The following is a 12,156-nucleotide window of genomic DNA, read 5'->3' as shown; positions in this document are numbered from 1 at the left end:
TTGATAAAATGGTTGTAGCTTAAATCGTTTTGCAGAACTTTAATGAGAACAATAACAGATCAAACACATGTCATAGGTGAATTGATGAACTAAATAAAACGTAGCGTATGAGTGTGTGTGAATGTGTATGGGTGTTTCCCAGTATAGGGTTGTGGCTGGAAGGGCATCTGCTGCATAAAAAAATAGCTGGATAAGTTGGCGGTTCATTCCGCTGTGCCAACCCAAATTAATAAAGGGGCTAAGCTGAAAAGAAAATGAATGAATATGAGTGAATGAATGATATACAAATGTGTATGGGTGTTTCCCAGTACTGGGTTGCAGCTGGAAGGGCATCTGCTGCATAAAACATATGCAGGAATAGTTGACGGTTCATTCCGCTGTGGCGACCCCTAATGAATAAAGGGACTAGGCTGAAAAGAAAATGAATGAATGAATATGATTGTATTTGAATGTGCATGGGTGTGTCCCAGTACTGGGTTGCAGCTGGAAGGGAACCTGCTGGATAAAACATATGCAGCAGTAGTTGATGGTTCATTCCGCTGTGGTGATCCTTAATGAATAAAAGGACTAAGCTGAAGGAAAATGAATGCATGAGAAGACAAACAGGGGTGTTGTGAAAAATAATTGCCTTTATTTCAGTATAGCAGTGGTTGTTCAAAGTTCACAGACCACATAACTTAAGAGTGACTGAAGTAAAACCAGTTCTACAATGATCTCTCTTATTCATGAAAAAAAAAACGGATCTCATGCGACAAAACCAAATATATAAACCAGGTTTAATGGATTCTGATTGACACGTGATTTTCCACTGTGCATAAAAACAAAACAAAAAACACCCCCAGCCCCGCATATTTAACAAGACATGCTCAACACAGAAAATATTGCTGAATAAAATTAAGAGATATAATATACAGTGAAAAAAGAAAACACTTTAAAAATGATACAATAAGTTAGATGCCGGCTCTAGAAGAGTCGTCTAGTCTGGGCTGTTCAGAGTTTTGGCTCAGCTTAACTTTCAGGGCATTGAAATGAAGGTAAACTGCTTCATCGTGAACCATAATGCAACTGTCTTACTGTTACAACCCCAATCCTCCATTTAAAGCATGGATGGATAATAAATAAATGAGAGTGAAAGAATGGGAAACTATGCTCTAGGACCAGCTTTTGAAGAACTCAGGAATAATCAGACCGATTAAAAACAGCCAAAACATGTCCAAATCACAATTAACCTCATCAAAAAATAAACATATAGTTGGGATTTACTGTTTTTGATTGAGTAAAGTAAATTTTTTGATTCTATTAAGGTCAGATCACAATTCCTTCCAAATTTCAAATAAAAATATTATAATTTACAGCATTTTTTTTTAGGTTAATTGGTCAGAACAAGCAATATTTTCCTTTGTTGTGACTGAAAAATCAGTGTTATTCTGCCAAATGTGGCTTTTCTTAACTGTCCTCAAGTTAAACTATTGGTATTGTGTCATATAAATATTAATAAGCATTTCTGGAAACTTTTATATTTGACCAATTGTCATTTTATGCTCATTTTAATATCAAATATAGAATAAAAGTCATCATAAGTTTGCAGAACTAATCAAAACTTGTGTTTTACACTCAAACAAAGCAATAAATTGTAAATTGTTAAGCTGCTGTTGATCTATTTTTGTCTATTTTTAAATAAATATTGAGCATTAAAATTCATTATATTAAAAGATTTTGTCAATTTAAATCAATATAAGTTTTAAGAAGTGCAAAAATTATGGTAAAAAATAAAAATATACATGGATTTACTCGGGATTTACTGTTTTTGATTGAGTAATGTTAATTTTTTTAATTCTATTAAGATCAGATACCAATTCTTTCCAAATTTCAAATGAAAATATAGTAATTTACAGCATTTTGGGGGGGTTAACTGCTCAGAATAAACAATATTTTCCTTTGTTGTGACTGAAAAATCTGTGTTTGGTCTGCCAAATGTTGCTTTTCTTAACTGTTCTCAAGTTAAACTATTGGTATTGTGTTATATAAATATTAATAAGCATTTATGGAAACTTTTATGTTTGACCAATTGTCATTTTATGCTCATTTTAATATTAAATATAGAATAAAAGTCATCATAAGTTTGCAAAACTAATCAAAACTTGTGTTTTACACTCAAACAAAACCATCAATTGTTCAATTGCTGCTGATCTATTTTTGTTTAATATTAATATTTAAATGAATAATAAGTCTTATAATTCAATATGATAAAAGCATTTGCCATTTTAAATCAATATAAGTCTAAAGAAGTGCAAAAATTATGGTAAAAAAATGTCCTAAAATCACCATATTCAAGACATCACAATGAAAACGTTCGCATTTCTGTAATGAAATCATTACTGTAGAAATAAAAATGAAATATAATAGTTGTGGATTTCTTATCTTAATTTAACTAATTAATTTATTAGTCGAATCATGACCTGGACATGTTCTGAAGCGGTTCTGTGCCCATAACATTAAGATCTTCTCTCAATCGCCCACATATTTCTCCTAAATATCATCCCACAACAATTTCAAATCAAGCATCGATGGCATAATCAGCATAAATGATGTGTTTTTTGTCCGAGAAAAAGGACACGTGTGTGTGTGTGTGTGTATGTGTGTGTGTGTGTGTGTATGTGTGTGTGTTCAAATGTACATTCGACATTTACATTCTGCTTATTACAATGCGGAGGATGCCTGCGAACACACGAACAAACCCGTCGGTGCACATTCTCATCATTTTATGTACAGCTGTTGTATTTACATCTCTGAAACGCAGAATTCGGACAGCACAGGAGTTTATCTGGCCTTTAGGTTTTGTGACGGCTACAAGCGGAGCTCAGAGGTAAAGCTTTTACTTCCCCAGAGGAGGAATATTTAATGAAACGCCAAGCTCAAAATTTTTAGATTGCGACTGATTGCGTGTGTGCTTTTGTCTCTAATCTAGGGTTGTCACGATATTCCGAAACCAATCTATTCTGAAATTTTTGAGCGCTGTTGAGCACCGCTGATTTGCCATAGTGTTCACATGCTCAACAGAAAAGACTGTGATTGGCTGTGAAGGTCATCACTGAACTCACCGCTGTTTATTGAGTGTAACCACAGATACAGGGACAGTGGAGCGATTTAAAGCCGTGATTCATCAGGGCATCGCTCGTATGTCAGCTTAAAGACAAACCAGCTGATCTGTTGAGCATGCAAACACAACAGTGCTCAAATGTTAGCAGGAAATGGATGTTTTTAAAATTTCAGTATTGATCAATACCGATTTCCAATATCGTGATAATCCTAATCTAATCTCAAGTGTTCTCGGTTGATTTTAGTGGAGGAAACTGGACATTCTGAGTCCTCTGTGATGTTTTTATCCCTTTTCTTTGAGTGTGTGTGAAGGTGATGAGCATTTTCTCTGAACACTGGATGATGGCAGGCACTTGAATGTCCCCTTCTGTGTGGATGAATATTTTGGAGATCCAGCAGCTTTCAGGACTCCATCTCGTCTCCATCAAATACGGGTGGTTCGAAGCTCACTACCTCCTCATACGTCAGACCTGCGCACAAACAAACACAAGCACTATTTCAAAGCACATGTTTATCAGGTAAACACATGAATAGTTTTATTTTCACTGCTTCTTCCCGCTACTCTGTTGCTGGTTTCACTCGATTCCCTTTTGAATATTAATAAAAAAGAAACGCATCCGCTGCAGTCATGGTACGGCAGCAGTTTCTTGATTATTATGCTGGAATGATGAGAGTATAACCAAAGACTAGGCAAGGCAAGTTTATTTATTTAGCACATTTCATAAAGAGTCGTAATGCAAAGTGCTTTACATAAAGAGGATAAAAAGAGACAAGTATAACAAAAACAGATGAAAACAGCATTTTTCCATATTCCAAAACAACTGGTCAACCGGTCAGAATAAACAATATTTTCCTTCAGAATTGTTATTCTGCCAAATGTGGCTTTTCTTAACTGTTCTCAAGTTAAACTATTGGTATTGTGTCATATAAATATTAATAAGCATTTCTGGAAACTTTTATATTTGACCAATTGTCATTTTATGCTCATTTTAATATTAAATATTGAATAAAAGTCATCATAAGTTTGCAGAACTAATCAAAACTTGTGTTTTACACTCAAACAAAGCAATAAATTGTAAATTGTTAAGTGGCTGTTCATCTATTTTTGTCTAATTTTAATTTTTAAATAAATATTGAGTATTAAAATTCATTATATTAAAAGATTTTGTCATTTTAAATCAATATAAGTTTTAAGAAGTGCAAAAATGATGGTAAAAAATAAATATATACATGGATTTACTCGGGATTTAATGTTTATGATGGAGTAATGTTAATTTTTTATTCTATTAAGGTCAGATACCAATTCTTTCCAAATTTCAAATGAAAATATAGTAATTTACAGCATTTTGGGGGGGTCAACTGCTCAGAATAAACAATATTTTCCTTTGTTGTGACTGAAAAATCTGTGTTATTCTGCCAAATGTGGCTTTTCTTAACTGTTCTCAAGTTAAACTATTGGTATTGTGTCATATAAATATTAATAAGCATTTCTGGAAACTTTTATATTTGACCAATTGTCATTTTATGCTCATTTTAATATTAAATATAGAATAAAAGTCATCATAAGTTTGCAGAACTAACCAAAACTTGTGTTTTACACTCAAACAAAGCAATAAATTGTAAATTGTTAAGTTGCTGTTGATCTATTTTTGTCTAATTTTAAATAAATATTGAGCATTAAAATTCATTACATTAAAATATTTTGTCAATTTAAATTAATATAAGTTTTAAGGAGTGCAAAAATGATGGTAAAAAATAAAAAATATACATGGATTTACTTGGGATTTACTGTTTTTGATTGAGTAATGTTATTTTTTTTTCTATTAAGGTCAGATACCAATTCTTTCCAAATTTCAAATGAAAATATAGTAATTTACAGCATTTTGGGGGGGTTAACTGCTCAGAATAAACAATATTTTCCTTTGTTGTTCCGGCGTATCATATTTTCTCATTTTACTCTCTGATTTCTCCATTCTGATGATCACCCACCCAATGGCAGGGAAAGAGTTCAACAATATTATTTATCGATTTAACACACTTCATAATATTAGCCATACATGTAAAACAAAACATGTCCTTTAATTCCTATTTTGTATGTAAATCTTACTTTTCCACTCCTCGATCTCCAGGTCTCGGCTCTCGAAGCTCTGGTCGTACGGATCAGCCTCTGGTTCGTCGTCTGGATCGTGATACTGAGCGAAATACGGATGAGCGAGAGCCTGTGACGCAGTGATCCGCTTATCTGTGTCCAGAACCAGCATCTTCTCCAGCAGGTCCACCGCTGGAACACACAAAGCAGGGAAAACATCTCAAAACGCAACTTAATACACGACTCAGGGTGTCTGCAGGCTTTATGGAAAATTCTAATGCTAATTATTTTAGAGGAAGCAATCAGATTTTCAGGATTAGCAGTTAAAAAGAAGTCTTTTAAATAGAAATATTTAGTAGCATTCACTTCTTTAAAGAATATTCAATTATTTTACTATTATTTAACAATTATTTAACTATATTTAACTATGGAACTCTCGACCCCGCTCACTCCGCTCTGCTAATAATATCTCTGAATTCAAATCCTTATTTAAGACTCACTTATTTTCTGAATGTTTCTCTTCTGATCTGCCAAACTGACCACTTTATCTGATCCTCCTCCACTCTGCTCATATGTCTTTTAGGTCTTGGTTGTGTAATTCCAGTCTGTTATATTTGACTTCATATATGTTTTATATATGTATATCTTTTTGTTGCATTCCTTGTAAAGTGTCCTTGAGCTCTGGAAAGGCGCTATATAAATAAAAAATATTATTATTATTATTATTATTATTATTATTTATTTAAAAAACAAAAAAAGCGATAAATGTTATTTTTATATATTACATAAAAAATATTTCAAAGGTAACCCTTCGCAATAAAGTCCCAATAATCTATTTCCATTTATTCATAATGAAAATAAAGTCATTCATTGTTAGTTCATGTTAACTCGCAGTGCATTTAACTAATGCTAACAAGCACAATTCTGGATTTTAATAATTCATTAGCAGATGTTAAACTATGATTAATAAATGCTGTACAAGGTCATGTACGCTAATACAATAACTAATGAAACCTTATTGTGAAGTATGACCATTAAAAAAGGGTATATTTCTAATAGTTACAGAGTAGTCAATAGATTAAATAGTGATGTAAATGATATAGAATGATCAATATTTAATAGTGAAAGACTATCTTCATGTTCCCCCAGATGAGTTTAATACATGCTGTAAAAATGGTTACCTAATGGATTTGCGCCAATGAAAACGTCTGCGAAGTTCCTCTTGGGCATATGGGGAAGAGAACTAATGTAGTTCCTTGCCTGTTAAATAAAAAAACAGTCAAGAAGTATATATTGTCAGAATAAGAAGAAAACATAAATGATGAGAGTCCGCATGGACCACATGCTGCGACCATTTTTTTTCCGTACTGTGACGCATTTCTTAGAGAAACAGAATATTAAATGAGAAAACAGTGGGTGTGGCTTTTTTTTCTTTTTTTTTTTTACTGTGAGCTGATTGGATGTAGTAAAGTAGGCATTTCCTTCAGAAAGGGTTTGGGGAGTGTTATTAACACCTAATAGACTCCTCCCCCTTTCTGGTTGTTGTCAAACTGACAGCTGGAGGGGTGTGGTTAAGTATGTTAGCCACTCCCCCAATACCTCAGACAAACCTAATCTGAGAATTGCTCTTTTTCTTGGGGCCAGTTTTGTTTTACTTTGATTCTAGTTTTGGGTTAGTTCTAATCGGATATTGTGCTAGTTTTGGACAAGTTTTAATTGCTCAATATTCTAGTTTTGAGCTAGTTTTGATGGCCCATTGTTCTAGTTTTGATCAGTCATTGTGCTACTTTGGGGCCAGCTTTAATTGGCTATTGGGCTACTCTGGGCTAGTTTTCAATTGGCCATTGTGCTAGTTTTTGGGCCAGTTTTGAACAGTTATTGTGCTGGTTTTAGTTCGGTTTTGAACAGTTGTCCTAGTTTACATTTTAAATCATTTTGCATGGCCATTGTGCTAGTTTTGGGCAAGTTTTTATTGCTAATTTTTTTAGTTTTGAGCTAGTTTTGATTGCCCATTGTTCTAGTTTTGAGCTAGTTTTAATCTGACATTGTGCTAATTTTAGGTTGGATTTGAACAGTTGTGCTAGTTTCCATTTTGGGTCATTTTGATTGCCCATTGTGCTATTATTTTGCTAATTTTGAATGGTCATTTAGCTAGTTTTTTATTGGCCCTTGTCCTAGTTTTGGGTCAGTTTTAATTGTCCATTGTGCTAGTTTTGATTCTAGTTTTGATTGGCCATCGTGCTAATTTGGGACTAGCTTTATTGGCTATTGTGCTACCTTGGGCTAGGTTTGGTTGGCGATTGTATTAGTTTCGGGCTAGCTTTAATTGACTATTGTGCTACTTTGGGCTAGTTCTGATTGGCCATTGTGCTAGTTTTTGGGCCAGTTTTGAGCAGTTATTGTGCTACTTTTGGGCCAATTTTGAACAGACATTGTGCTAGTTTTAGGTAAGTTTTGAACAGTTGTGCTTGTTTCTATTTGAGATCATTTTGACTGGGCATTATGTTAATATGTTGCATGGTCATTTAGCTAGCTGTGGGCCAGTTTTGATTGGCAAATGAGCTAGTTTGGGGTCAGTTTTTAATGGCAATTTTGATTGGCATTTTTATTTTTATAAAATACCTCAGACAGACCCAATCTGAGAATTGAACTCAAAACAAACAGGAAGTGCATTTTAATACTTCAGTTAAAGATTACAAGGGCAAGCTGTTGTTTTTTCCTTAATGACCTGCACAGATGAATTGCTCACCACAAAACTAGCAATGTGAGCTAACAAAATAAATATGGTCAGTTTTGACTTGATGTGGATTTTAGACTGACAATATGCGCTGTTAAAATAAACATGTACATTTTGAATTCCCGCAGACGTTAAATGAGCACACAGAGCCAGCTTCTGCTCTTCTGTAAGCCAGAGAGGCCTCAAATGTTCATCTGGATGAGTATTCAGTGTTTTTCAGTGGAGCTCAGACAAAAACGCTTCTGCATGTCAGACAAACACTGCTTCCTTTGTTTAAGTGCATGGAACATTCGACGCTGCATGCTAGAGCTCACTGCATGCCTGCGTTTAAAACATTGGCCTTAAAGCTCAGCACTGTGGGCTGAATTCAGGTCAGAGATGTGCTGCAAAATGGAAAGCAGGCGGTGCCAAGTCCACAGTTTTCAAGGGGATTTGGGCTAGTTTTAATCACATAACATGGGTTGTTTTTTTGATTCTGCAGGTTATGGGTCTGACATATAATTAGTATTGGACTAGATTTGGGCCAGTTTTGATTGGCTATTTTGCTAGTTTTGGGCCAGATTTAATTGGTCACGGTGCTAGTTTGGGCTAGTTTTAATGAATCATTCTGCTAATTTTTGGTCCAGTTTTTATCAGTGATTGTGGAACTTTTGGGCCAAATTATATTGATTGATCATATTTACAAAAAGACTATTTGTAATTATTAATGTAAGGTGATTTATATAAATATATATATATATATATATATATATATATATATATATATATATATATATATATATATATATATATATATATATATATATATATATATATATATATTTATATATATAGTGTTTTTTTTATAAACAAAAGAGTTTACTCAGCAAAATATGAGTTTTATTTATGGGCAGTGGCATTTTAAAAATGTTTTAATATTAATAAAATAGTTTGATTGGACATTGGGCCAATTTCGGTTAACCATTGTGCCAGTTTTGATTGGCTATGCACTAGTTTTGATTGCCTAGTGTACTAGTTTTGGGCTAGTATTAATGGACCATTGTGCTAGTATTTAGGCCAGTTTTGATGGGCCATTGTGCTAGTTTTGGGCCAGTTTTCATTGGCACCTGTTTTAATTTTGGGGCAGTTATAATTTTGATTATAGTTTTGGACCCAGTTTTGATTGCATTGTTCTAGTTTTTGTTCAGTTTTGAATAGATTTCATGATGGTTTTGGGCCAACTTCTATTGACAATTGTGCTAGTTTTGGGTCAGTTTTGATTGGCTGTTGTGCTAGTTTTAGGTCAGTTTTGATTGGCTGTTGTGCTAGTTTTAGGTCAGTTTTGATTGGCTGTTGTGCTAGTTTTAGGTCAGTTTTGATTGGCTGTTTTTCTAGTTTTGAGCTTGTATTGATGGGCCAATTAGCTAGTATTTAGGAAAGTTTTGATTTTGATTCTAGTTTTGGACCCAGCTTTGACTGACAATTGTGCTGGTTTTGGGCAAGTTTTATCGCCCATTGTTCTAGTTTTGGGTCAGTTTTGGGCAAGTTTTGATTGAATTTCATGCTAATTTGGGCTAGTTTTGATCTGTCATTCTGCTAGTTTTTTAGTCCAGTTTTGATCAGTCACTGTGCTAGTTTTGGGATAGTTTTGAAAATTTATTGTGCTAGTTTTGGGATCATTTTGATTGTCCATTATGCTAATTTGCCATTATGCTAGTTTTCACATTTTGCCAACAAGTTTGGGTCTATTTCAATTGGCCCATGTTCTAGTTTTGATTTCTAGTTTTTATCATATCAATTTTATTTATATGGTTGCATTAAAACAATTATACTCTGCCAAATATAGTTTCCATTTAGGATAATGTTTATTGGCCATTATGCTAATATTTTGCCAATTTTTAATGGTCATTTAGCTAGTTTTGGGCCAGTTTTGATTGGCAAGTGAGCTAGACTTGGGTCAGTTTTTATTTGGCTATCTTGTTAGTTTTGGGGCAAGTTTGATTGGCACTTGTTCAAGTTTTGGGCCTTTTTAATTTTAATTCTAGTTTAAATTCAACTTTAATTTGCTATCGTGCTAGTTTGGACTAGTTTTAATTGGTCATTGTGCTAGTTTTTGGGCCAGTTTTAAACAGCCATTGTACTAGTTTTGGACTTATTGTCATTGCATATTATGCTAATACTTGGCCAATTTTGATTGCTAGTTTTGGGCCAGTTTTAACTGGCAAATAAGCTCATTTTTGGGCCAGTTTTGAATAGTCATTGTGCTAGTTCTCATTCATTTTAAATGGCCGTTGCGCTGGTCTTATAGCGAAAACCTGCCAGCCCAGGGTGGAATTTTTTAAATTGAAAAATGAAGCAGGACAAATAGAGACGGGTAGATGTTTCCCCATCTGGAGGACCTTCTGTGGGTTCAGCAAGTTCTCCATTCTCACCTCGTGGCTCGGCATCCTGCTTATTAGAGAAGCCGGAGGGGTTCCCGTCAATCGCATTATCTGCTGAAGCTGGTTTATATCTTGGGGAACCCAGGTCAAGGGGAGTACCATCAAAATACACTCACAGATTTTTTTCACAGATTAAAAAAAGAAGGAAAAAACAGGACAGACAGGAGAGGAATGGAGAACATAAGTGGACACCGTGTTAGATTGGACACACACTGCACAAAATCATCTCTTACCCTGTGTTATTGTCTTGTTTTCAGTACTTGTTTAATTGAGTTGCATAATGACCAGTGTTTGTTTCCTCAATGAAATAAAGACGAAATATGTCTAGTTTTGGGTCCAGCTTTGATTGGCCATTGTGCTAGTTTTTGACACGTTTTGATTACCCCTTGTTCTAGTTTTGTGCTAGTTTTGATTGGCCATCATGTAAGTTTTGGGCTAGTTTAGATTGGCTAATGTGCTAGTTTTGGCTAGTTTTACAATATTTTAATGTCATCTAGTTTGTAAATGATGTTGCATGCTGATGTAGTAACTGTAAGTATGGAATAATATCCATGTCATCAAATCTTCTCATCTTAGCCTTAGAAAAAACATTTTCATTGTAAAGTTTTCAATCAACTTGGATTCGATCTACATTTAAAGGCTACATCTTAAAGTAAATTAACCCCTAATTTATTAACAGATGCACTTGTTCTAGTTTAGCGCCACTTTGATTTTCCATTGTGCTAATTTTGAGCCAGTTTTGATAAGTCATTGTGCTAGTCATGGACCGGTTTTGATTGGCCAATAAGCTAGTTTTGGTACAGTTTTAAAAGGCACTTGCTTTAGATTTTGGCCAGTTTGTTTGATTTTGATTCTAGTTTTGGGCAAGTTTTTATTGTCCAATTATCTAGTTTTGGTCTGTTTTGATAGGCTATTGTGCTAGTTTTCGGACAGTTTTGAACAGTTATTCATTTTGCTAGTTTTGGGTCAGTTTTGAATAGTCATTGTGCTAGTTTTGGGCTGGATTTAAACAGTTGTGCTAGTTTTCATTTTTATTGGCCATTATGCTAACTATGCCATTTTTTAATGGTCATTTAGCTAGTTTTAGGCAAAATTTTATAGTCAAATGAGCTAGATTTAGGTTTTATTGGCCCTTGTTTTAGTTTTGGGCCAGTTTTGATTTTTATAATAATAATAACAATAATACTAAATAATAATAATAATAATAATAGTGCTAGTTTTGAACAATCTTTGTGCTAGTTTGGGCCAGTTTTGAACAGTCATTGTGCTAGTACTGGGATAATTTTGATTGGCCAATAAGCTACCGTTGGGTTAGTTTTGAATGGTCATTGTGTTACTTTTTAGTGAATTTTGACAGTCCGTTAAGCTGGTTTTGTTGCAAAAATCTGGCAGCCCACTTGTTCTAGTTTTGCGCCACTTTGATTGGCCATTGTGCTAGTTTTGGGCAAGTTTTTTTTTTGCCTACTGTTTTGGGACGGTTTTGGGCCAGTTTTGTTTGGCCATTGTGCTAGTTTTGGGCAAGTTTTTTTTTTTTTTGCCTATTGTTTTGGGCCAGTTTTGGGCCAGATTTGATTGGCCATTGTGCTAGTTTTGGGCAAGTTTTTTTTTTTGCCTATTGTTTTGGGCCAGTTTTGATTGGCCATTGTGCTAGTTTTGGGCAAGTTTTTTTTTTTTTTGCCTATTGTTTTGGGCCAGTTTTGGGCCAGATTTGACTGGCCATTGTGCTAGTTTTGGGCAAGTTTTTTTTTGCCTATTGTTTTGGGCCAGTTTTGTTTGGCCATTGTGCTAGTTTTGGGCAAGTTTTTTTTTTG

General features: G+C 34.2%; 1 protein-coding gene across 4 annotated transcripts in view; it reads right to left on the bottom strand.

Moving 5' to 3' along the window:
* Window positions 1-609: 609 nt before the first annotated feature.
* The window catches only part of mapk14b (mitogen-activated protein kinase 14b), a 49,492-nt gene continuing 37,945 nt past the window's right edge, over window positions 610-12,156 (bottom strand). The window contains exons 9-12 of one of the 4 annotated variants that reach the window (XM_087271775.1): window positions 10,337-10,416; window positions 6,370-6,448; window positions 5,207-5,380; window positions 610-3,569 (exon numbers count right to left, since the gene is read on the bottom strand). In XM_087271775.1, the coding sequence (XP_087127901.1) occupies window positions 3,502-3,569; window positions 5,207-5,380; window positions 6,370-6,448; window positions 10,337-10,416 (401 nt within the window). In that variant the 3' untranslated portion in view covers window positions 610-3,501. 4 annotated transcript variants of the gene reach the window in all.

Source organism: Danio rerio, chromosome 11 (genome assembly GCF_052040795.2).
Source record: "Danio rerio strain M-AB ecotype USA chromosome 11, GRCz13ab, whole genome shotgun sequence".
Lineage (NCBI taxonomy): Eukaryota > Metazoa > Chordata > Actinopteri > Cypriniformes > Danionidae > Danio > Danio rerio.
Note: the sequence above shows the minus strand (reverse complement) of the source record. Positions and strands in the feature narration are given on the sequence as shown.